General features: G+C 34.7%; 4 protein-coding genes across 4 annotated transcripts; 2 read left to right on the top strand and 2 right to left on the bottom strand.

Annotated features, from left to right (window-relative positions):
* The first annotated feature begins 9,303 nt into the window (after positions 1-9,303).
* On the top strand, positions 9,304-9,723 carry LOC133338671 (uncharacterized). Its single transcript, XM_061546841.1, has one exon. The coding sequence runs from the start codon at positions 9,304-9,306 to the stop codon at positions 9,721-9,723; it is 420 nt and encodes a 139-aa protein (XP_061402825.1).
* Positions 9,724-11,006: 1,283 nt separating this feature from the next.
* On the bottom strand, positions 11,007-11,664 carry LOC133338672 (large ribosomal subunit protein P1). The gene is made up of 2 exons (XM_061546842.1): positions 11,445-11,664; positions 11,007-11,276 (listed from the first exon to the last, which is right to left on the bottom strand). The coding sequence occupies exons 1-2, from the start codon at positions 11,514-11,516 to the stop codon at positions 11,010-11,012; spliced, it is 339 nt and encodes a 112-aa protein (XP_061402826.1). The 5' UTR covers positions 11,517-11,664; the 3' UTR covers positions 11,007-11,009.
* Positions 11,665-14,749: 3,085 nt separating this feature from the next.
* On the top strand, positions 14,750-15,797 carry LOC133338670 (ribonuclease H2 subunit A). The gene has a single exon (XM_061546839.1). It carries the CDS (start codon positions 14,750-14,752, stop codon positions 15,794-15,796), a length of 1,047 nt encoding a protein of 348 aa, XP_061402823.1. The 3' UTR covers position 15,797.
* A 2,075-nt stretch (positions 15,798-17,872) lies between these two features.
* On the bottom strand, positions 17,873-20,076 carry LOC133338669 (F-box-like/WD repeat-containing protein ebi). The gene is made up of 3 exons (XM_061546838.1): positions 19,977-20,076; positions 18,797-19,884; positions 17,873-18,735 (listed from the first exon to the last, which is right to left on the bottom strand). The coding sequence occupies exons 1-3, from the start codon at positions 20,032-20,034 to the stop codon at positions 17,890-17,892; spliced, it is 1,992 nt and encodes a 663-aa protein (XP_061402822.1). The 5' UTR covers positions 20,035-20,076; the 3' UTR covers positions 17,873-17,889.
* Between the last annotated feature and the right edge of the window lie 5,292 nt (positions 20,077-25,368).

Below are 25,368 nucleotides of genomic sequence, written 5' to 3'. Positions count from 1 at the left end.
ATCGACTTAAAAAAGTGATTCTATGCATAATCTCAAAAGAAACTATGTGTCTATCTCGTTTCCTTTTCTTTGTTACAAACATATGCACAAAGACATAATACCCTGCACCACTCTGTGGAATGAAAATCCACGCCTCTTTGATAAACTCAAAAAATATTCTTTAAAAAATCCACGCCTGTCTTAAATACTTAGAATTTTTTTTTTTTAATCGAGGCTTCAGAAATATATATTTTATTAAAAATATTCAAATTCTCATTACACCACAGTGCATAGCTTTGACATTCTCTTCATCTCTCATTCATAACTTCATAACATTCTTCTTGATATTCCGGTTTACTTCGGTCACATATTTTTTATGGCTTTCTTACAGAGCGTTTGAGGTAGTTCAGGAATTTATCACCGTACAATGACAGTCTGGTTAATGGTTATGGTGGTGGTGATGGCGATGTTGATGATGGTAACGTAATAATGATGATGGACTGGAATTGGTTTAGTGGATGGATGGATGATGACTTAAGGAAAATATGTGAAAATGTAAAGTAAAGCAAAGACGTGGATGACAGCAGCAGCAAACGACTAAACTTCATTGACTTTATTGAGTGAGTGAGCGAGAATTTATTCCGACAGATAGAAACAGATCGACAACTAACTACTCAGGAACCCGGAATGTCATGACTTGGTTTTGAGAACGTTGGAAAATAACTTCACAAACCTGTAAACCTGCAGCCAGTCAAGAAACCCCACTACCGCATAATAGTAACAACAACATCTAACCATGTGAAGCCCAGCAGTCGTCAGGCAAACAAATATTTCAAGCCAACGACCAGTAAATACTATTGGAGAATTGCAGCAGGAACAAACCGACAAACATAAAAATTACTTGCAAACCCGGCAAGAAATTCAAAACCTTTAACATTCATGTGTTGTATCGGCAAGATAATGCTGCTGCTTTTCTTATTCTTGTAGACTATCGAAAATACTCGCAGGCTACATTGGACTTTATCCATTCCTACCTACCATGGATGACACTGCAGCTGTGCTGCTCCAGACTGTATGATGATGACTCACCATACAAAGAACCCTAAAAAAGCTGAAACAGTCGTTCGAAGTAGTCGCTTGGAAATGGCAAAGACCACCAGACGACATTGCTGAGTAACAACAACAACGAACAACACCAATAACAAGGGATAATTCATTCACTGCATTGCAACGTGGCTGCAACAACAAGAAAAAAATAATAACGTACAAGGCATAGTTCCCCGGAACATATTCGGTTTGTAACAAAAGGTATTTGCAGTAAAGAAAATCAAAAACAACAACAAACAATAAAGGAAACACAAAAAACTCGTGATAAAATAAAATATGCAATACTGGAATGAAAACGGGTTTAAAAAGTTCCATTACAGAATAAGGAGGTTTCGTAATTTGTGGTAACATATTGTAGGTCCTCGGGGAAAAATATTAACCACTTCAAAATTCCTAAAAATAATTTTAAACCGGAGCAGTATAGTCGGACGGGGCCGACCGTATGATAAACTACACAACTTACACGAAAATCTAACTTTCTGTGGTACTACATTCTGAGCTTGGGCAATATTTCGCGATATTTGCACCCTCTTGACCGTCTAGAGGTCAACAAATATTAGTATTACTAATATTCAGTACAGCCCTTCTAATTACTTGTCCAGATTTCCTTCACCGTGGGTTGTGTTGTAATGTTCGGCTTTCAATTGTGGCCTATAGATCGACTCAAAAAAACCAAAAAATAAGTTTTCGGTCCACTTCATCGTAATATTATTATCTGATAATCCCCGAGAATTATAGGCGTTGTCCTTGACCATAACTGGAACCTCATAGAAAATTTCAAAGCGATCCGCGCTATATTTTCGCCCTCTAATGTGGTAATGGGTCAGTAAATAATATATGAATACTTAAGCACCTGTAGATATTTAATTGTAACTCCCACATCCGATTACATACGACAATATAATTGGTATCAATTTAAAGTTCAACCACTCCTCTTGGATATACTGTCAACTTCTTGGGTCTATGTCCTCCACGAGTAAATACATACGCCATGGAATACAAATTTTGTAATTTCTCTCTCAAAAGTCAGGGTTCATTTGACCCGATAAATATTGTCCGATTTTTATCAAAACAGGCATGCTTATTCTTTGGTCCGATGTCCTTCTCCATGTAAAAATTCGTGATGTTTGGACCATAATTGCGGCCTCTGGAGCGAGCAGAAAATCAGACAAAAATAAAGTTGTTGATCCATTTCATCACCTAAATATTAACCGATCTTTACCAAAAAACAATAGGGGTCTTCATGGCCCAGAACCCATCCTAAATGCAAAATTTCGTTAGGATTGGTCCATAACTGTGGCCTGTATCGTGTTTACAAATTACAATGGACAGGCGGACGGACGGACACACATGTCTAGATCGATTCAGCTTGTCGAGATATGACGATCGGTATACTTAAAGATGGATCTAGGACCAATATTTCGCAGCGTTGCAAACTCTTGGGGCTGCACAAAGCTATAATACCCTGACAACATTGTTGTGTAGGGTATAAAAATCAAATTTCACACCCGACACAAAAAATCTACCCTGGCCTCAATTTTTTTTTTTTAATTCAGACTCAAAATGCTAAAATCCACGCTCGAAACAATAAAAATATGGTTAAAAAAATTAACGCTCGGTTCAAAAAAATATTTTTTAATATGTGACTGACGTGACATATGTTGGCCAAGATTCATTTCGGATCGTTGACCCCTCTGATGTTATTTCGTTGGGCATTTGACGAACCAAACCCAATACAATCTGACACATTTTGGATGAAATCGGACAAAATTATATATGAGAACAATATCCAAATCTTATTTCTACAAAACTTAATACACTGCATTCTAAGCCCAGTTCAGTACGATGGTGCAAAATTTCGTAGCAATCGGAAAAAAGTTGTGTATTTTGCGCATCATTTATATAAAATCGGGCGAAAACATATATGTGGGGTCTATATCTAAATCTGATCCAATTTTCACCAGGTTTTTCTACAAATAAATATGTTAAATAATAAAGTTTAATCTGAAAATTTTCGCAATACCTTCGCTATTGAAATATGGGAGTTACTCTAAAAAAATAATCCCGCCTTGGCCAGAAGCTGTAGTTCCAAACATTCTTTTGATTTTGAATTACAATTGTGATCCAAATATTTATATATGAAATATTAACCAAAACAAAGCCTATTTACAAAATCGATCTTCGATTATGACAAAACTGTAATTAAACTTGGTTAATTCGAACTGTGCTTGCGTGACCATATGGTCACACTCATAAGACGATCAATAAATCATCTAAAAACACCTGTAACCGAGCAGTGCTGGTGTGACCATATGGTCGCAACCCAAAAATTGATCCTGTAGATTATCCTGATGAGAAAAAATGATATAGAGACGCAGAAAGTTTCATCTCAAATTTTGAAAAAAATAATTACAGCACTATTCGGGTTAATATTACAAAAATTAAACTAACGAGCAAGATTCTAAGCAGATAGCATGGGTCCATGGTAGTGGTGCTACATACTTCTAAAAATATATTCTCGAAAAGTTCCAAGTAATCAGACTATTATAATTTTGGGAAAAATAATCGTTATATGTAGGGATACGAAGACGAGCGTAAAAGACGACTTTTCGATCTTTCGGTTTTGTCAAACCTGTTCAAAATTGATTTTCGACTTTTAACGATTAATGCAAAATCGACTAAAAATTGTTGTCAACAAACGAATTAAAGTTACGGAATGTGTAAATTTTGAACAATTTATGAAGAAAATCGAATTTTGATCGACTTTCGATTTCTTTTCAATACAAAAAAAATCAGATAATCGTTTAGTCTACGTATTTATGAAGAAAATCGAAAGTTGATTGAATTATCGATTTCTTTTCAATACAAAAAAGTCGAATAATCGTTTAGTCAAAAGTCGATTTACATATCTCAATTTATATGGGTGCAAATTAAAAATAGTGCGGCCTAGGTCAGCGGTTTTTAGTGGTCAGTCAGAATGTACTATACCAAATTATCCAGATATTTGTTGATAGGAATTGTATTAAAAATATCCAAAAATATTTCATACTGGTTTTTTCTCAATATCTAAAGTATATAGACTATTTTCAACATCCGCATATTGGAAATCTGTAATTAAACTCTATTAATATTAAAATTATTTATTTAAATATCAAGGTTCTAACCACATTGTTACGCCATGACTCTACCCAGGCAATTTTGTAATAGTCTGTGCTGCTATACGCCACTTAAAAAATATGCTTTCGAAAAGTTAAAGTCAGATTGCCTTAATATCGAAAGGTGATAATAATATGGAGGCTGTATGAAAGTTATCTCGGCTTTGGAAAGGTGATTTAGTGCTAAGTGAGTATGGACTTTATCAAGTTATTTAGATATTGAATGGCAATTGTCGTTCTAACATCAAAAAAAGTTTCAGATCGGTTATATCCCCTACATATCGGGTATATTATAGATTATTTTCAAAGTCGACCTAACATTATTGCTAATCTGTAATTAAACATTATAAAAATTATTTTAATTATTTAAATAATTATAAAATTTGTTACCACATAAAATCGGTTAATAGGTCTGAAGCTAAATAAAAAAAATTGTTTCAAAATCCTTCCTCTCTTCTAAAATAAAATACTTCCTACAAAAATTTATTAAAATTAACAAAAAAAAAAATTATTAAAAATAATAAAAATACTAAACTTCCTCTAAAATGTTTCACAAAATCTACTTACAGTACTCCCGAGCAGCGTGTACACACAAACGATCCAATTGTCATATTGACATATGTTGGTCCTTTTTGTCCACAATCGAAGCACTGACGATTACCACCGCCAGTGGTAATCAATTCACGCAATGCTTCCAGATATTTGTCATCTTGTTTTTTGCGTACCATGGCCATGTTTTTGGCAATAATGTTGTGGCCGTTAGGGGTATTGATGCTGGAGCTGCCAATGGTGGTGGTGGTGGTGTTTTTCGCGAAATCACCGATGGCTGTTGGTGGGGCAACTGGCCGATAACGTATAATATCCTCAATGGAGGCTGCAGTTGCCAATTGTGTTGGTGGTGTTGTTGTTGTTGGTGACGATGGCGTTGTTGATGATATTGCACACGTCAATGATGTCGATCCGGAGGATAATGTTGGTGGTGGTGTTATTGGTGACTTGGAACGATGACGATGATGACGCGCTATCGATGCCGATTCTGCTAAAATAGCCGTCGATAATTTATTGTTGGTGGTCTTAAGGGGCTTGATATTCGGTATGGAGCCGTTTTGACTGATATAATTGAAATCGTCGTCACTGGTTGAACTGGCTTCGGCAAAAAATTCCGTATCCGGCGGAGGTGAGGGATCTTTATGAGCAGTTCGATATGTATCCGTGTTGTTGATTTTCGTACTGGTCGGATATATAAAAACGAACTGAATGTTTAGGCTGTTTTTTGTTTCGGGTTACTTTTTTTACGTAAAGGATTCTACTTTTACACAACCACAACCACCGCAACAACAACCAAAAACTTTACTTTTAATTTGACACCTTTAAATTTTCAAATTTATTTCGAGATTCTTTTTTTAATTTAATTTAAAACTTTTCTTGTAGCTTTGTTTGCTTTTGCTATTTATTTCTTTGGCGCCAGGAACAATTCTGCTCTAACAGGAGATAGCGCAAGTGGTCCAATAAGAGAAAAAAACAAAATAAGGTAAAGGCCACCTCACTACTACTTCACAACTCGGATTTCCTCTTTCTGTGCAAACCCCTTCACGGTTCTAAAACACTCGACACACACACACGTACGTACACGACGACGACGAACACACTAACAATTCTTCTTATTTGACGTTTCAACACACAACACTTGTTTTGCTGCCGCTGCTGCTGCTGCACAACTCACACGGCCAAATAGGCAGCCAAAATATTTTTACGCAATTGCAATGGTTAGGATTTTAGCAGATTTTTTATTATTATTTTATTTTGTATTTCTTTGTTGTTTTGGCTTTTGACAAAATATATTTTCACACAATGAGATAAATTTACACACAAAATTCCTTTGGTATAACTAACAAAGCGAAAGACAAATAACAATTTTATTAACAATTGTTGCTTTGATTTGTTATTCCACTTAACAAATTTATTTGTTAAGATTTCTTTTCGAATTGTGGTGTTGTTATTGTTACCCGTTCTCCACCGATGACCATATACTATTATTTTTGATTTAATTGCGTTTTTCCGTTTTCTCTGTGTAATTTTCTTGTTGGCTATGTAATAATAAATTTCAATTTATTGTATTTCTTTAACACAGATTTTCTCTTTTTTATTTTTCTTTATTATTTATATTTTTGCTCGGATTTTTTTCTAGTATTTTTTCACTTCTTTTTTTTGACTTTTTATACTCGATAGTATAACAGTTTCATAAATAACATTATAACAGTTAACCGTCACGGAGCAAAGCAGCAAAACACTACCGCACTTAACAACAATACATAAGCGATTGAAAAACAAATCAGTGGCCGTGTGCTGAGACAACAAAGTCGTGCGGTGGTGTTCAGCCATGGTTGATTTATGACGCCGTTATCTTCATATGGTTGGCGTTAAATGTTGACGCTGAACGTATGACATTGTGGGGCAGAGATGGGAATATTGTTTTTTGTGGGTGGCTTAATTCTGATTGGAAGGGAAATATAACAGAAAAATGTCTACTATATTTAATAAAATAAACAAAAATAAATTATAATAACGTGGATTTCAAGGGTTAGAGTCATAATAGTGGAGTTTTCAAAAAGTTTTTAAATTATATTAAAGTGCATGTTAATGACTACTTTAAAGGGATTTAAAGAATAACAATAGTGAAGTTTTTTGTTAAAAAAATCTTTAAGGAATTGAAGAGTTAAGAGGTATAGGGACTGTAGAACAATGAGCGTGGATTTTTAAATACTAATGCATTTTGAAAGTCATATTTTTATATGTATACGGAAGCATGGATTTTTAAAGAATATTTGAAAGGGGATTTTAGAATTAAGCATTTAGCAAATTTTTATATAAGAATTTTAAGAGCACAATCGTAATTTTATTCAGATATATTTTTGAAGAAATCTTAAGAGTTTTATGGGTAATTTTTAAGGAATATTTTTAAGGTAATACTCGTCGATTTGCATATGAGTTTTAAAGGGATTTAGAGAGCCATAAGCATGGATCCTCATCCATTCTCACAACATGACCTAGCCAAGGTAGTCGCTGCAGCTCGGTACCTCTGACAATTCCAATGTCCGAGAATAGATGGTACAACTCATGGTTCATTCGATACCTATAATTACCTTCAACGCAGATCGGCTCATAGATCTTTCGGAGAATTTTTCTCTCAAACATTCCAAGGGCTGCTTCATCTGCTTGCACATGTACCCATACTTTAGATCCATACAACAGTACGGGTAATATCAGCGTCTTGTAGAGTGTGAGTTTGGTCTGACGGGAGGTGGCCTCGTTTCTAAACTGCTTACTAAGAACATAGTAGCATCCGGTGGCCAACACTATCCTTCTGATGTCATTAGTTTTATTTATGGCGGTATATAACATCTTTGACTTCGAAGCTGTAGTTCTCAAGTTTCACAGTTGGTCCGAGTCTAATGGACGTCCTGCGTATTAATACCATCAGCTTTATCAGACCCCTTCTCAATTTGTTTAAATGTGGATGTTACCGCTCGCAATGTTCGACCCATTATATCGATGTCATCGGCATAGGCGAGTAACATGTCTTGTTTGGTGTACAGAGTGCCATTTCTGTTCATCTTTGCGTCTCGTATGACCTTTTTTAGCAGGATGTTAAAAAGATCACACGACAAACTGTCACCTTGTCGGAATCCTCGTTCGGTATTAAAGGGCTCCGATAGGTACTTTCCGACTTTAACTGCTAACCTTGTGCACCTTAAAGATATCCTGCATAGCCTATTAAATTTGTAGGAATGCCGAACGCAGACATGGCATTAAATACCTCTCAGTGGATTGGATCAATAAAATTTTGACTCTGTTATTCCTATGTAAATTCACAATTCATACGAAGCCAACTTAACAGGGTAGGCCTGAATCCTCGTATGTGTTTCTCTCTTAAGTCCTCTATAGTTGGCACATACCATCTTGTCTCCTTTGTGCATTGCAAAATAATGAAGTTAAAATTTGACATGCATATTCCTTTGTAAATTGACAGCATTGACCACCAGCCTTGAATAGTTCGGTTGGTAACCCATCGGCACCTACTGCTTTAATGCTCTTTAGCCTATTTATTGCTATTCTGACCTCATCTTGGCTAGGGGGTATACACTCTATACCGTCATTTGCTATTGGTTCACGGATATCTTCTTCACGGCCACTATTTGATCCAGAAGCTTTGCAAAATACTCCTTCATAGCCCTTAACATTTTGTAAAGTTATTTTTTAATCTCTATAAATATGTCTGCACCCAAGTCCTTCGGAACAGCAAAATTTATTCTCGTTATGACTTCTGAAAAATTATTTTCATTTAATTCTTCAATATGGTGCGTTATTATTAATTTATTTTTGTTCTTCCTTTTAGCTAATTGTCAACATCTTTATTTCTCTATAACATTTTTAAAATTTTAGTTGTAGCTGATGCATACACCTTATTAAATACACCTTGGCCTTAACTTTAAATATTCCCCTAAATAAATTTCCAAACAATCAACAAGTCACTACAAATGCATGTGTGTCAAAAATTGGTTTTTAATCCCAAATATCCTTTTATACATTTTTTTTTATTTCAATGACCATCATTCGAACTGCCATATGAAAAATATTAATTTTAAAAATAATCCGAATAATAAACAGCATTCATTTGATACCCATATGTCTTATTTCAATTCTTTATTGATTTTAAAATCAGCAGTTCACAACAGCTTTCATTTGATACCCATATTGCCTTAGTGATTTTTAAAATTCCGGTCCATATCATATGATTTTAAATCCTTTTTTTGCAAAAAGTAATGATTTTCCATCATAAAATACATGCACAACTCCGAAAATTATGTGCCTCGTTTAAAAAAAACAATTTAAACAACAATCGAACATTTCTATTATCGACTTGTTATCGAAATCGACCATTTGACATTTCCCTGCAAAAATCCGTTTAGCTTTCTGTGACACGGCAAAAAAGAAAAATAAATAAATAAAAACAAAACAAACGTGTGAATTCCAATAAGAAAAAACTAAATTAACGAGAGAAATGTGCATTTCTTCGGGGAAAAATAATGGTTTCGACAAACAATTGTCGTGCAAAATAAATGGCGTCGATACGGAATTTGTTTTTCATGCCTTTGCCAATAAATGGTTTTTGCTGATCACTCAGTATGGCCGGGTGCCAAATATGTACAGTGTACAATTTGATTTGAAGCGAAATGATGGAGCACCACTGGCCATACAGGGACCCATAAATCATCCACAATTTCATATGTCGGTGCCGATAACAATTGCCTGTAATTTTGGAGCGGATCGTGATGAAACCCGTAGTGGTATTCAATTTCTGGTGAATCGATCGAAATTGAATAATTGCCCGCATGAATTTATGATTGGTCTGGGTGTCAGGGAGCTGAATGGTGAAACATTGCGTGAAATTGCAAAGGTGCTGGATGAAATAATTGTATGATGTGGAATGCACAGTAGCTGACATATTTTGGATACAAAGAATGGATGAGGTTGAAAAATTAGTAATGGAATGCAGTGTTTGTTACGGTAGACAAAAAAAATGGAAGTTTATTTGACTCTATAAAGGGAGTATCTTGCACAATTAAAAGTCTTGAATGAAAATATTCAACACAATCGTAAATAGCAATTCCGTAAAGAATGTTCCTCCAATCTTGAATAAAGAAACGCACCGAATGCCTGTTTAACAACTCACAATTTTGTATTTTTTTTGCAAGTCCTAACATAAATCAAAGATGGACCATGTCCTTGACGTTAAATACCCTTAAGGATTTTTTAAATACACATGAGAGGATTTTCAGGATTGGGATGTTAAGTTGGCTTCTTTTGTTGTAAAAGAATAAAGGAGAACGGTATCCAAATTCATGTTTGACTCTGATCTTTCCTTATAAATTGACAATTCATACGGAGCCGACATAACAGGGCAGGCCTGAATCCTCGTATGTGTTTTCCCCCTTAATCATGGTATATTCAGTAAGGTAGCCGCATAGACGAATTTCCACAACAAACATCGGTTGTTGTATTTTGATGTCAAAAATATTTTGCCAAAACCAACAGATTCATAAGATTTTTTACACAAATTCTTATTGAAAATTTTAATTAAAGTATTGCCAAAAAGCTCTTAAATATTAGGAGATTTTCATTTATAATCATGTTTTTTAAATTTTTGGTTCTACATTAAAACATTTTGGACATATGCACCAACAGCTGGGCCGATGAGGCTACCTTATTAAATATACCTTGCCCTTAATAAACTTTCAATCAACAAGTTCCACCTACTGCTGAGAAGACATTGACAGTAGGCTTTTCCTAACATAAATCAACCAAGGCCTTAAATATTCCTTTAAAATAAATACCTTTAAATATCCCCAAAACAAATTTCCAAACAATCAACAGGTCATCCCAACTGCATTCCATTGCTAAATTTACGACCGTCCTTCAAAATAAAAAAATAACACTCAAATCATTTACATTTTTTTTTTCATAAAAAAACCAAAATGTTACTTTTTTATTTGTTTTTAAATATATTTTTGTACATTAAAACGTGTACAAAATCTTCTAAAAAACCACGTCCTGTTGTTTCACTCTTACGTTGGGGGCGTCTATATCATAACATCAAATACACTTTTCGTATAAATGGTATAAAAAAGCAGCATTTCGTTTTTTCTGTTCTTGTTGTTGTTTTTGTTGATGGTGGTAAAAACAAAACAAACCATTGTGTCGTCCAGTTTAATCGAAGAGAGCAAAGCCCATATCGTCATCGGACTCTTCGGGTTCTTCTTCCTTCTTCTTTTCTTCCTTTTTGGCTTCAGCAGCAGCTGGGGCAGCACCGCCGGCGGCGGGAGCAGCAGCAGCTGGGGCAGCGCCAGCACCGGATCCGATGGCGGTGATCAAATCCTTAACATTGACACCTTCCAAAGCCTTGGCGAACAAACCGGGCCAGTAAGGTTCAACATCAACGTTGGCGGCCTTCAAGACAGTCGAGATTTTTTCACCCTACAAAAGGAAGACAAAAACAAAATTAATAATTATAATCCCTGTGTTGCAGCAGCATTCCAAATTGGTGTTTTCATTCAGCGATCTCCCTGATTTTCAGGGATTTTCTTTGTTGTCATTTTTTTTTGTTCTTTGGAATACTGTCACTGTTGTTGTTATTATACTTACAGTGATGGCTACATCATCATCGACCAAGATGAGGGAAGCATAGACGCAAGCGAGTTCAGCAGTGGTTGACATGTTGTTTTAGTTTGTTTTTTATTTAATAATTGGTGCAAGTTGCCAAAAATTAAATGTTTAGTTTTTCTAAAATTTGGCCTTAGCTCGAAATCGAGAACAAGCACACTTCACAGAGTCCTAAACCGGAAAGAAAGGAAAGAGAAGAAAACCAGAGTGAAGTTTGTCGCAATCCGTTAGAAAAATACTCACACAATTATCAACTGTGCATTTACATTGACGTTGCGAAACTAAACGGCGACGTATGGCGCATGACGTTTTAGGGTTATTTGTTAATAAACATTATTATAATGGTGTGATGAAAAATATTTAATTCTTACAAAAAAAAAAATGGTATTAAATGAAAGCTGTTGAAGTGCTAAGTTAAAAATCAATATTTTTCGAGATGAAGACATTTGAAGTTCCGAATTTGATATCAAGGATATTTGGGCACCATTGCATGGTATAATAATAGAAGGTAACAGCAAGTGTTGTTGTACAAAAAACGATACAACAACCACATGGAAATTTGTTTTTGTAAGTTCTACTAGTGTCAACTCAAATTTTTTTATTTTGACAGAAAAATGTAAACAAATAAACAAATTATCATCAAATTATTTTTATTTTGAAAATGAAATATTTTCGAATCCTCAAAATAAAAATTGAAAAACATGAATGAAAATCTATCAAATTTATATTTCTATCGCTTCCACATCTTTCCTATAATTGAGCCATTGCCATATATATGTGTAACACATATGAAAATGCTGGGAATAGCGAGTTATTCCTTGAATAAAGATTTGCTTCCTCAAACTTTCCCAGCAGGCAGATTGAGTAAATTGAATACAGGAGCACATTTAATAAAGAACAATTTCAAATTGTATGCGTTCCCAATTTTCCTGTTGGCCGATTTTTAAAAACATAATTTGTCAAATTCATATTGACACTAGTATTACGTTGGAATCAAATCAGCTGGGATTTGCTGTTACCTTTTATAATTGTACCATGGCACCATTGTAAGGATTGTAATGGTGTTTTTACACGATATGTATTTTACATATGTGCTGTCACTTTTTCATCCATATGTAATTCCTTATGTGTGTCAAAATTAGCAGTGTACACAAAACATTTATTTTTGTGTTCAAATCGGCATATGTATTTTACATATGACATAACCTATAAACAAAAAAACACTTTTATTTTTTCTTAAATCAACATCATTTTTTTTATTAAACACCTACAAACGAAATAATAATTTGTAATTGTTGCCTTCTCATCCTTTTCTATGACTTGCAATTGAAATATTTTCTTCCAACAATGTGTTTCATTCAAACAGCTGATTTCCTTATGTTTCACATACGAAAATAGAGCGCGTCCTATTCGGAAAAAAATACATATGTAATTGCATATCGTTTTGACACATTGAAATTTCCGTATGTTTCACATGACGAGTTCGATTTCCATATGTAAAAAAGTGACAGCACATATGTAAAATACATATCGTGTAGAAACACCATAAGTAACGATAATATTTTTGCATTTTCGTTTATCGAAGATTATTTTCTGGGGTTAATCCATTTTTTTGTCATTGATCAGAATAAAACACAATAACATTTAAAAATAAATGTATAAAATACATCATTCGGTATGCTGAAACACAGCGCAATCGAACAAGCAGGTAGGGTATTTGATGCACCAATCGGTTGAAATTGGTCGGAAATATATATGAGATACAGAAGCAAGTATTCAAATTCCGGTAGCGAATAATTTTAAAATTTTTATCACAGATGAGTCAAAAGGAAGGGAAGATATTTATGGCCTCAGACATCGGCATGAGGTTGACTGACTTCGCCGTAGCAAAAAACATGGCAGTTAGCAGCACCAGATTCAAGCATCTCAATGGCAGAGAACTGCCTACTCCCTATTCAACTGCAGTAAAAGAAACACTTAGTTACCAAAAACCACCATCATGAAACCCATGGTACGATCAGGAGCAAGGTAGATATACAAGGTAGCCTCATCGGCGAATTTCTACAACAACAACGGTTGTTGTATTTTGATATGTCAAAAATATTTTGCCAAAACAAACAGATTGACTAGATTTTTTTACACAAATTCTTGTAGAAAATGTTATGAAAAATATTGCCAAACAAGCTCTTCAAAATTCGGAGATTTTCATTTATAATTTTATTTTTTAATCTTTTGGTTCCAATTACAATAACATTTTTGACATTTATTTGCAACAACTGCTGGGCCGATGCGGCTACCTTATTAAATATACCTTGATCTCAACATACCGAAAAGGGCGAGCCCTTTTTAATATGCGAAAAAGTTGAAATGTGCTTCAGTAAAAATATTCTTGAAAAATATTTTATAAATCTCGTTTAAAACAAATATGATTAAAATCTCACGTGTCATAACCCATGACTCAAAAATAATGATATTGTAACGTCATTTAATAACATTTTCAATTTGTCTAAGTCCGCTTTTCCACAGGCAAATTTTTATTTGGCAATTTTTTTGTTTTCTCTTTTGAAATTATCGCTTGCTTTTCCATTAGCAAATTTTTCTTTGCCAAATTCGCGAATCAAAATACAAAAGAAAGAAATTAAACGTCAAAAGTGTTTGCTTTTTTAAGATTTTTTAATATCTTATTTATTTTTTATATATTTTATTATATAAATTGCAAAAATTAAAATTTAAATTTCACTTGCACAAATTAAAGCAACAGGTTTGTAAACAAAAGCCGGCTGTGTGTCAGAAAAGCGAATAGGTTCAAAAGGAAATGTCAACAAAATTGTTTTCAACGAACAGAGCAAAGCAGAATTTGCGTGTACGGCAAATTCTGAACAGGCAAATTTTTGTTTTTCTTCCTCGCAACCCTCTCCCCTACAAACTCAGTATTTGCCAAATAAAAATTTGCCTGTGGAAAAGCAGACTAATTGAAACCTATTTTTTTAATTGCCAAACACTTTTTCATTGTCTAAAGCGTATAACCATTCATTGTGTCCAAAGCGTATAACCATACGCTGCAGAAAATGTTGCACATTTGACACAATATATCAACTGTGAATGTGATAACCATTCGTGGAGAGTGACTAAACACAATTAAGAAGAAGCATAACAACACACCAAATGTAAACAGACAAAAAGGCGCAATTGGTCAATTAAAATTCGCCAAAGGAAGTCGATTTGCAAAGTAGCCGAATTATTTTGCATTTTAATATTAATTTGTACCTCAAATTTAAACAAGAAAAATGCCTCCGAAAAAGATTAAAATCAAAGAAGAACCAATTAACGATACCATCAATAATGAAGAAAATGAGAGTGAAAAAGAAAACGAAGAAACTATAGAAGGTATTGATAAAATAAATTCACTTAAATCACTGGGACCATTTATTGCCTCCAAGGATAATGCCAGAAATACGGTGTACTTTTCCGATATACCACAAGTGTGTAAAGATGAGCCGTGTATGCTGGGTGTTGATGAAGCTGGTCGAGGTCCAGTGCTGGGACCTATGGTATATGGCATTGCCTTCTGTCCAATCACGAGTAAACAAGCCCTAATTGATTTAGGTTGTGCCGATTCCAAACAATTGACCGAGGAGAAACGTGATATCATATTCGATGACATTAATACCAAGGAATATGCCAATACATGTATTGGATGGGCCGTTGAAATCATCTCACCAAATGTGATTAGTACGAGTATGTTTCGGCGGGCAAAGTGTTCGCTGAATGAGGTGTCCATGAATTCGGCCATTGGCTTGATACACGCTGCCGTTGATCATGGTGTTAATATTGCCGAAGTCTATGTCGATACGGTGGGTCCACCCGAAAAATATCAAGCAAAATTACAAGCGATTTTCCCACAATTTAAAATAACTGTTGCGAAAAAAGCTGATTCGACATATCCCATTGTTTCGGCGGCTAGTATTTGTGCCAAAGTTAGTCGTGATCATGCTCTAAAGGTTTGGCAATTTCCTGAAGGTTTAACACTTAAATCAAATGATTTTGGTAGCGGTTATCCTGGTGATCCGGTTACAAAGCGTTTCCTGTCGGAAAATATTGATTTGGTATTTGGTTTTCCACGGCTGGTGCGATTTAGTTGGTCCACGGCGGAAAATGCTCTGGCCGACAAGGCATATGATATGGAATTTGATGAACCCGATTCCGAAAAACCAAAATATGCTGGTCCAAAATTAACGAAATTCTTCAAAGGTACCACCAAAGATGGAGAAGTTAAGAGAGAACAATGTCGCCTGCTAAAGGAGCGATTTTTGGATAGTTGTGTAGATTTTTAAGTAGTTGTAGTTTTTCATAAAAAAATTTATTATTCTCAAATATATGTTTATTTACAAAAAATATTTGTGGTATTATCTTTCAAGTTTTCGAATAAGTAATAACCTAAAAGGGTACCCCAGGCATTTGAAGGATCGATCTAAAGGCATCAATTAAAAAAATATTAGATGTTTGAACTGTTGTCAAGAAAGTAGGTTATAGAGTAGTAGGTTATAGAGCCTTAGACCATTCATTGGAATGCTTGAAGTTTGAGTTAAACAACACATGGCGTTTGATGAAAATCTATTCTTCTGAAAAATATTAATTTTTTAAAAGATCATCAAAAAGTATGCTTTCAAAATCCTCGCTTTAAATTTTCTTTAAAGGTATTCTTTCAAAATCCTCGTCTTTAAACGTTTTCCAAATCAAAACCTAAAAGTTCTTAAAAAAATATTCTTTTAAAATTAAAAAAATTACGCCTTTAAGAACTCTCAAAAAAGGACTGAGGTCCTTTGAAAAAATATTTAAAAAAAATTCACGCCTTTAAAAGCTCTCAAAAAAGGACTGAAGACTTTCGAAAAAATATCTTCAAAAATTCGCGCCTTTAAATGTTCTCAAAAAGGACTGAAGTTTTTTTTTGAAAAAAGTCCTTGAAAAAATTCCTCGAAAAGGGAAAATTCGCCCCTTTTAAAGTCTTCAAGAAGGGACTGAAGTACTTCGAACAAATATTTAAAAAAAATCCACGCGCAAAAAAACTCCCAAAAACGGACTGTGGTCCGTCGAGCTTTAAAAAAAGAACCGAAGTCCTTTGAAAAATATGTAAAAAAACCTCGCCTTTAAAAGTCCTCAAAAATATTTAAAAAAGCCTAGAAAAAATATTTAGAAATACTTTTGAAAAAAACCCACTCATACAGCATCTAAAGTCCTTTGAAAAAATATTTAACAATTTCCACGCCTGGAGAATCTAAAGTCCTTTGAAAAAATATTTAACAATTTCCACGCCTGGAGAATCTAAAGTCCTTTGAAAAAATATTTAACAATATACACGCCTGGAGAATTTCAAGTCCTTTAAAAAAATATTTAAAAAAATCCACGCCTAGAGCATCTAAAGATCTTTGAAAAATTTTAAAAAAAACACGCCTAGAGCATCTAAGTCCTTTGAAAAATTATTAAAAAAATCCACACCTATAGCATCTAAAATCCTTTGACAAAATATTAAAAAAAATCCACTCATAGAGTATCTAAAGACCCTTGAAAATATTTAAAAATCCACGCCTTTCAAAGTTCTTCCAAAAATATTCTTTACAAATCCACACCTTAAAATGTTATTCAAAAAAATATTTATATTTTCTGCAAGAGAATTTATTGCATTAGTTTTCAAATTTAATTTATAAATTAAAGTATGTGTGTGTATTTTTTATCGTATTACTTTCTTTTCGTTTTATTTTCTTACTCAGCCAATTTGTTGTTTCCATTACAAATATTAAATTTTTGTTTATATTAAGGATACATTTTGTTGTTGTTGTAATTATTGGATATTGAGCAGAACGAAAGGGCTCTAAATAGCATTGTATAAATTAAAATGCGTCGTATTATTATTAATATTAGAGATGCTTAAACAATACAAAAAAACATAGCATACATTTCAAGATGGGTTTCAAAAGCAACTCAGTTACTTAAACCAAAAGAAAATCTAAATTTTAAATGAAAGAAGGGGCAAAAACAAAACAATAATGCAAAATACAGTCATCGTCGAAGGAGGGGAGGGAACGTGGAGACAATAAATTGCTATACCATACTTAAATATATATTTATTATACGAAGAAGGGAGGATAGCCATAACTTCAAAAATGAAATGATTTTCCGCAGCAAAAATCCTTACATTCATACTTATGATCTACGAAATGTGTTTGTATGCAAAACATAGTTCTTATTACTTGTATTTTTATGTTTTAAGAAATTAAAATTAAAAAAAAAAAAACTATAAAGTTCAATGTGTTTAAAAAATACATCACCACCCCCCGAACAACAGAATATTCTAAAAGAAACCACCAGTTGTGGCGGTGGTGCCGCCGCTTGTAGAAGAGCTCGCTGTTGCTGCTGCTACCGTTGTCGATCAGAACTTTCTAAGATCCAATACAAAAACACTACCATCCGAAGCACTGGCACCCACCTTTGTGCCCTTCGAATTCCAACATACTTCAAATATTCCACCAGTTCCCTTATAACTATGTACCAAATTACCATTTTGGGTACTCCAAATGTGTACGCACTTATCAAAACTACCCGATGCCAAATATTTGCCATCCGGTGAAAATGCCACCGAATACACGGGCTCTGTGTGCTTAGTCAGTGTGTGTATGCACATACCCCGCTCAACATCCCATAGACGTACCGTCGAATCGAATGATGCCGAAGCCAATAGCAAATTTGTATTGGGATTTTGTGTACCCGGTCCAGTCGGCGACCATTTAATGGTATAAATTTCCTTGGAATGTGCCTGTAAATCATGGCAACATTTGTCACGATTCATACACCAAATCTTCAAAGTCATATCATCGGAGCAGGAGGCCAACAGTTTACCCTGCGGGCACCATTTAATGGCATTAACCTCGTTTGTGTGTCCCTTAAAGGTTTTGATGGGTACATCGGAACCTAGTCGGCACACATGAATTCGTTGATCAGTACTACATGAGGCAAAGGAATTATTTGTTTGCCAGTCCACATCTAAAGCTGGGGCATTGTGGAATGAAAACTGTTGTGTACACTGGCCAGTCGATGCATCCCAAATAATTGTGGTTTTGTCTACACCGGCTGAGAGAATATAATTACCACGCTTATTCCATTTTAAGGCAAATATAGGGCCTTTGTGTTGACCCAGAGTTGAGGCCAAACTGCCATCAGTTTTCCAGATGCGTGCAAAACCATCATAGCTGCCAGTGGCCAAGAGAGTACCATCACACTGGAGATATCGATATTATTAATGTACATTTCATTTTAATAAAAAATTGTTTCCTACTCACATTCCAATCCAATGAAGTAACATCTTTGTTACTGGGCACCTCAGCTCCTCCCTTCTGTATACAATGACGCAACACCAATTGATTGGGCGAAGCCATGGCATCGGACATATCCCATATACGCGCCGTGCTATCTCCTGAACCACTAGCCAATAAATCACGACTTGGATTCCAAGCACAAATAAATACTTCACTTTCGTGACCACGCAATACAGTAGCTTTTGATGCTGGTATTTCAATGGCGGCATCAATGTCCATGGGCTCAGCTCCACCGGCAGTGGTAGCTGCTGGTGACGATCCAAGAGCTGAAGTAGGTGCCGATGTGGCAGCTCCTCCACCCGGTGTTGACCCAGCACCACCAGCTGAACCTGTTTGCGCTGTTGTTGTGGGTGTGGCTGTTCGTGAGGTTGCCGCTGGCCCCGTACCGGTTGCAGAAGCGGAGGCATCATTAGAGGCATTGTTGCTGGAACTACCATTTGTAGACGAGGTCGATGCATTATCATCAGCTGTATTGGTTGTTGAACTACTAGCAGCAATATCTGGTTTCTTATCCTCACCGGCAGTAGTTGTCGAACCTGATGTTGCTGCACTTCCCCCCGCCGTACCACTGGTACCAGCTGGTGAACCACCTACTGTGGCACTAGCAGCTGCACCACTGTCTGTTTCTGTATTCTCTCCGCCCGATGCAGCTGCCGCTGCTGTTCCCGTGGCATTTGCATTTGTACCAGCTGCATTGGAATTACTTTCTGTTTTAACCTCAGATTTGACATTATTGCCCGACGACGACCCGCCAGTTGCCGTTGTACTGCTCGCCGCCGAATTATCACTCCCACCATTTCCTCCTTTGCCGGGTTCAGATTTAATCGATGAAACCGGCGGTTTCGCTTCCGGCATAACTGCATCTATAAGACTGAGGCTTTCTATGGGACGTACGGGCACACCATCCTCACCTACAGACCATTCAACTTCTGTATACAAAAGACCCTTCTGCAGTATTGTCAGCAATGCAGCAGGTGGCACTAGAGCTCCATTGATATTACTCTGTGAGATATGGGATTCAATGCCAAATACAAAAGCTGAATGTGAAAATCCTACAAGGAATGGCAGAAGCAATCCAAAATAAATACATGTGTTAGTATTGGTGTCGAACGCGAGTGCTAGGAAAATTCCACACACAACTCACCAGATTCCTGTAAATATCGATAAACTAAAAAGTTTACTTCGTCGCTGGAAAAACTCATTTTTCGCAGAATTTTGGCAACAAAACGTAAAATTCAAAGGTTAAATAAAATGTTTTTGTTTAAACTCTTCTTTTTTATTTTGTTTTCTTCTGTTTGGCTTTCCCTCTCAAAACTCTATTTTTGTGCTTGTACGGCGTTTTTTCGGTTCGGGTGCTTCTTCTTTCCGCTAAATATTTTCTGTTTCTGTTCATCTAACTCATGTATTAATGATATTTGTCCAAATCCTCCACACATATAATTTGTATTAACATTATACCGGAACGTGGTTTTGTTTAATTAAAAAAATTGTTAATAAAAGCATTTAAAAAAATGCCTCTCGAATCGGGGAGAAATGACAAAATATGTCTTTTTATTCACACGCATCACACGCAACAATATGAAATATGGCTTAACCATTGCCTGGCCAACTAAATGATAGCGCGTCAAGGCGTCATACGCTTTCGATACAAAACATGTTGACTAATAAAATATCTGGTGGAAATTAAATACAGTCGAAATCGCATATAAGGACTGGATATAATATCGCAAAGGACTGGCTAAAAGTACATTTACATATACGATTTTAAATCGAGTCGATTAACGAAATCCAGAAATACACCCTAATTGTTTACACATACCCTTAATCATGATCTAAATGCCGATCAGCTGATGTTTGTTAGTATACATACAAAATTATTAATTTGCGCCAAAAATATTTCTTTGCAATTTGAAAAAGAATAGAAGAATTACCACAATGGAAATGTTTTTGCAAAAAAACAAAAAAAAAAATTCTATAATTAATTTTTATTTTCCTTTGATCTGTCATATTTGTATTTGTCAGCCGTCAAATTTAAAAACAAACGGCATGTAAAAACAGTTGCAAAATTTGGTACATTGTGAGAGTTGTATTTTTTCGTACAAAACCCGCGTTGCATCTCAATCAGTATACGATGATTTAAATTTGTGTGGTAAATCATGGTAAATTTAGCCTGAAAATCAATGATTCAGCCTTTAATCATTCTTCCAAATTTCAAGTTATACAAAATGTCGTATTTTTTTATTTCCTCTATCAATTTTTCTTCTATTTTAAAATACATTCGTTAGTCTGCTTTTACACAGGCAAATTTTTATTTGGCAAATACTGACTTTGTAGGCGAGAGGGGTGCGAGGAAGAAAAACAAAAATTCGCCTGTTCAGAATTTGCCGTACACGCAAATTCTGCTTTGCTCTGTTCGTTGAAAACAATTTTGTTGACATTTCCTTTTGAACCTATTCGCTTTACTGACACACAGCCGGCTTTTGTTTACAAACCTGTTGCTTTAATTTGTGCAAGTGAAATTTAATTTTTGAAATTTATATAATAAAATATATAAAAAATAAATAAAATATTAAAAAAATCTTTAAAATGCAAAAACTTTTGACTTTTATTTTCTTTCTTTTGTATTTTGATTCGCAAATTTGGCAAAGAAAAATTTGCTAATGGAAAAGCAAGCGAAAAAATTTGCCAAATAAAAATCTGCCTGTGGAAAAGCAGACTTAAAAAAACGTCCACAATCTTTGAAAATATTTGTTTTTATTTTAAACAGCACTGTAATATGTATTGATATAAATTTTCATTGAAATGTTGGTAGCACTGTTGATTTTTACCTAAAATATGGCATCAGCTGATTTGCATGGTTTGCATATGAAAATACATACAGATATAAAGAAAAAATTACATGCGTTGTTACATCGACGTGTACAGTATATACATTTTGACAATACATATGACATTGGTGGTTCGTATAAGCGCGTTTAGTGGATTATATTTGACGTATACGCTATGGAATTGACATTTGAGATCGAGTGGATTTAGTAATCTAAACGCGCCCTATAACGTCTTTAAACGCACATTCTTTACATCGCACATAAAATTCATTTTGTAGGCGCCATGCGTTGCAGCGTTTCGCTACGCCCCAGAATAATAAACGAAACGGAAAGACGATTACCCGAATACTCGATAATCATACAAATGATTTAAGAAAAAAACTAGAATAATCAATCTACTGTCAAACAGGAGAAAATTTTGCGGTGTTGATTTGGCGATTCCGACGAATTTCTTTGTTGAAAACAACATTCAGTCGTGGTAGCTAGTGTTCAAATATATTTGTGATAAATAATAAGTAATAATTTAATAAAGTGAGTTATATTGCTATACAAATAATAATTAACAAACAACTACGATAAAACAAAGTGAAAAGAAAAAAAATAGAGGAGGTGAAAATTAAAATTTTGTATAAGTGTGTTTGTGTGTATGTGAGCGAGTGAGTGAGTTAGTGTCAGTTAATTGGGTGTACGCAAGTGCTGGAAAGAATATAGGGTACACTAATAACGGCAACTAAAAACAAAACAGCTGTTCTCTGTAGTAATGTCTAAATGTCAGAAGTCATTGGTGGTAACCTGTTTCGTAGTATATACATATTTTGAATAGGGGTTTTCTTTCGACAATTAATGGTTTATTATTTTTATTGTGGTATTTACATAATATTCTCAAATATTAGCTAAATATTAGTCGAAAATATGTAATGCTGTGCTGTTTGAAATTTAATGAATTTTGTTGTTTTGTGACATTTGACACACCTTGTTTAGTGTGCCCTGTTGGAATTCAATTTAAGCCGAGCACAGCGTTCCACATACAATAGTTGTTACACAAAAACGGTAATGAAAATGGAAAAATTGTGAAAAAATAGTAAAACCAATGAAAATAGAAATAAATAGTGAATATTATCCAATATTCAAAGTGTGGAAAATGAAATTAATGTAAAAGAGACAAGGATTCAATGAAAATATATAAGATTTTTTTTCAATCGGTTATTGATTTCAACAGGAGTGAAAAAAAATCGGCAGTGAACTGACCCAAAAGCAAAAAATAAAAATAATACAAGAAAAAAAAATATAATGTGATAAACACATTCTAGTGGGAGGATTTATAAATTGATTATTGTGATTTGAGAAAAAGAAAAAAAAAAAAAACAATTGACACCGAGTGTCAATTAATTGCAAGAGAGAAAACAAAATTTGGTGTTATCAAGAAAAATTGACATTTATTTATTGTGTACGACAATGATGATGATGGTGATGACGTGCGTGTGTGTTTGTACGAATGTGCACCAGAGATAAATTTAAACTCCTCCAGCCAACAAGCTACTACATTTTACATATTTCACATTTATGAAGTCTTCATGTTTTGTTGTTGGTTTTTTTTCTTCCTCTTCACTTTGACACTTTGTCCGTGGTCATCGTCATTTGTTATTTGACAAAAAAAAGTAGCAGCGGCGTTATCCATTGCCCTCAAACGTAAACGTCGACGCAACTGCGACGCCAGCGACAAAAAGTTCTTGTATGTGCAAGAGCTAATTATGAGTTGTAGATGGCGTTTATATGGATGTGTGCTGTGATGTGGGTGTTAAATAGGGAGGGGGTGGATAACGAACGAGTATATCGTAATTTAAAGGATAACAATGAACACGTTGAGGAATGTTGGCCATTGTGGTTACAATATTCCATTGATGTTTTCTTATTTTGTTAGTGGTAGCAGAATGTGGAATATTTTGAAACACAAAAATGAATCATAACCCTCGAATTTTCTAAAGAAACTAAAAACTTAGAAATAGATAGTAAACTATTTTTTATAACGAAATTGTGATAATGATATAATAAATTATTAAAAACAATTATTTTTTTGATAGAATGGATGAACTTTCGATGTAAACATCGTATCAATGATATGCCGTGTAATCAAGCCTAAATTCGTGAAAAAAACTAAACTGAAGTATCAAAAACAAAGACATTGGAATCGGTTTGAATCAAGTTTAAAGCTCAGGCCCGAATTATTTAGAGGTGAAGGTCAGGTTGTACAGTTTTATTTTGTGTGTCCTATGTGGCATCGTTTGTTGAAACAACATATTCTCCAAGTCGGATTCTGCAACAGAAGGTAAAATAAAAATCGGTTATCAAATGACCGTAATGTTACGAATTGATGGTGATTGTTGATCCATCGTCCGTTTTCGAAGAAGTAAGGTCCAATCACACATTAGGACCCGAACCCGATTTAGAAATTTCAGCTTTATCGCTGAAGAAATTTTTCTTCGAAAAATTGCCGTCCATCGCCTGTTGTTCAAGCACTCATTTCACGAACTTGTGAATGACCAGTGAATGGTGAGCTCGACTTTATATATGTAGGCGTAGATCTAAACTACAATATAATGTGCCGTAAGACAGTACTAATTCCTGAGAACGACAAGAAACATACACATTGGGGTATTTGGTAATACTTAAGTTGGACCTCATAAATTTATTGACGCCATTGTGGGGCAGCTACTAGAAGGAGTGGACCAATTGGTCTCATCGTCAGACTTGATGTAGGCTTGGTAAAGATAATAGGTTGTGTAATATTTGGTTCAAATCGAACATTCTATTCTCCTGATTTTGTATTTATAAATATTGCAAATTTTGACCATACCAGAAGTATTGGATCAATGTGACCCATCTTCAGAACATTCGATATTGTTTATTTTACAACAATTTCATTTGTTTGTTTAATTGTTTTTACAATAACAAAAAAAAAAATTAAACAATATCGAATGTTTTTAAAAGTTACAGAATAGGACATTGTTGGATAATACGTTGGGCAATGTTTTGTTCTCCCAGACCATTTGTGGGGGAGAAGGAGTATGCCAATGGGTCCCATGGTCAGACTTGATGTAGGCTTGGTAAAGATAATTGGTTGTGCAATGTTTGGATCAAATCGAACATCCCATTCACATGATATTGCATTTTTAAATATTGTCTTGCACAAAAAGCACGGTATAAACAGAAAAAAAGTTAAAAGTTAAGAAAGGGCTGATACTGCTGACAAAATTAAATTCAGTACAGCGACCGGCACTTTTTATACCTCACTCTTCTAAGAACACAGCAGAGTTGCTTACAAAAGTTGCATGTATAAACCCAGACTAAGAAGTACACCACAGACAGTCTTGAATGCGTACACCACAGGCTGCCAGATGTGCCCAGAGGCTCTGAGAAACTGATGCCTGGATGTCGCTGAACTATGTTGACGCTAGTATCCTCAACATAACGCCAGGTAGTGATTTCTTGACTGGAAATATTCACATTAGTGACTACGTTCCCTCTCATAGAGACTTTAATGACATCAGAGTCCTGCCAGGTCTGTCATAAGTGTTTACTGTAGGGAATTATGAATATACAACTCATATAAACTTAACAATCTTGGTAGCGTTTTTGAAACGTAAATCATTGCAATCATAAAAGCGGCTGATATAGTAAAAAACACTTACTGTCGATAATACGGGACCG

The sequence above is a fragment of the Musca vetustissima genome, unplaced genomic scaffold, assembly GCF_032173495.1.
Source record: "Musca vetustissima isolate MV318-11 ecotype Yass unplaced genomic scaffold, APGP_CSIRO_Mvet_v1 utg27460, whole genome shotgun sequence".
In the NCBI taxonomy this organism is placed as follows: Eukaryota; Metazoa; Arthropoda; class Insecta; order Diptera; family Muscidae; genus Musca; species Musca vetustissima.
The sequence above is the reverse complement of the archived record's forward strand: the minus strand, read 5'-3'. Positions and strand labels throughout refer to the sequence as shown.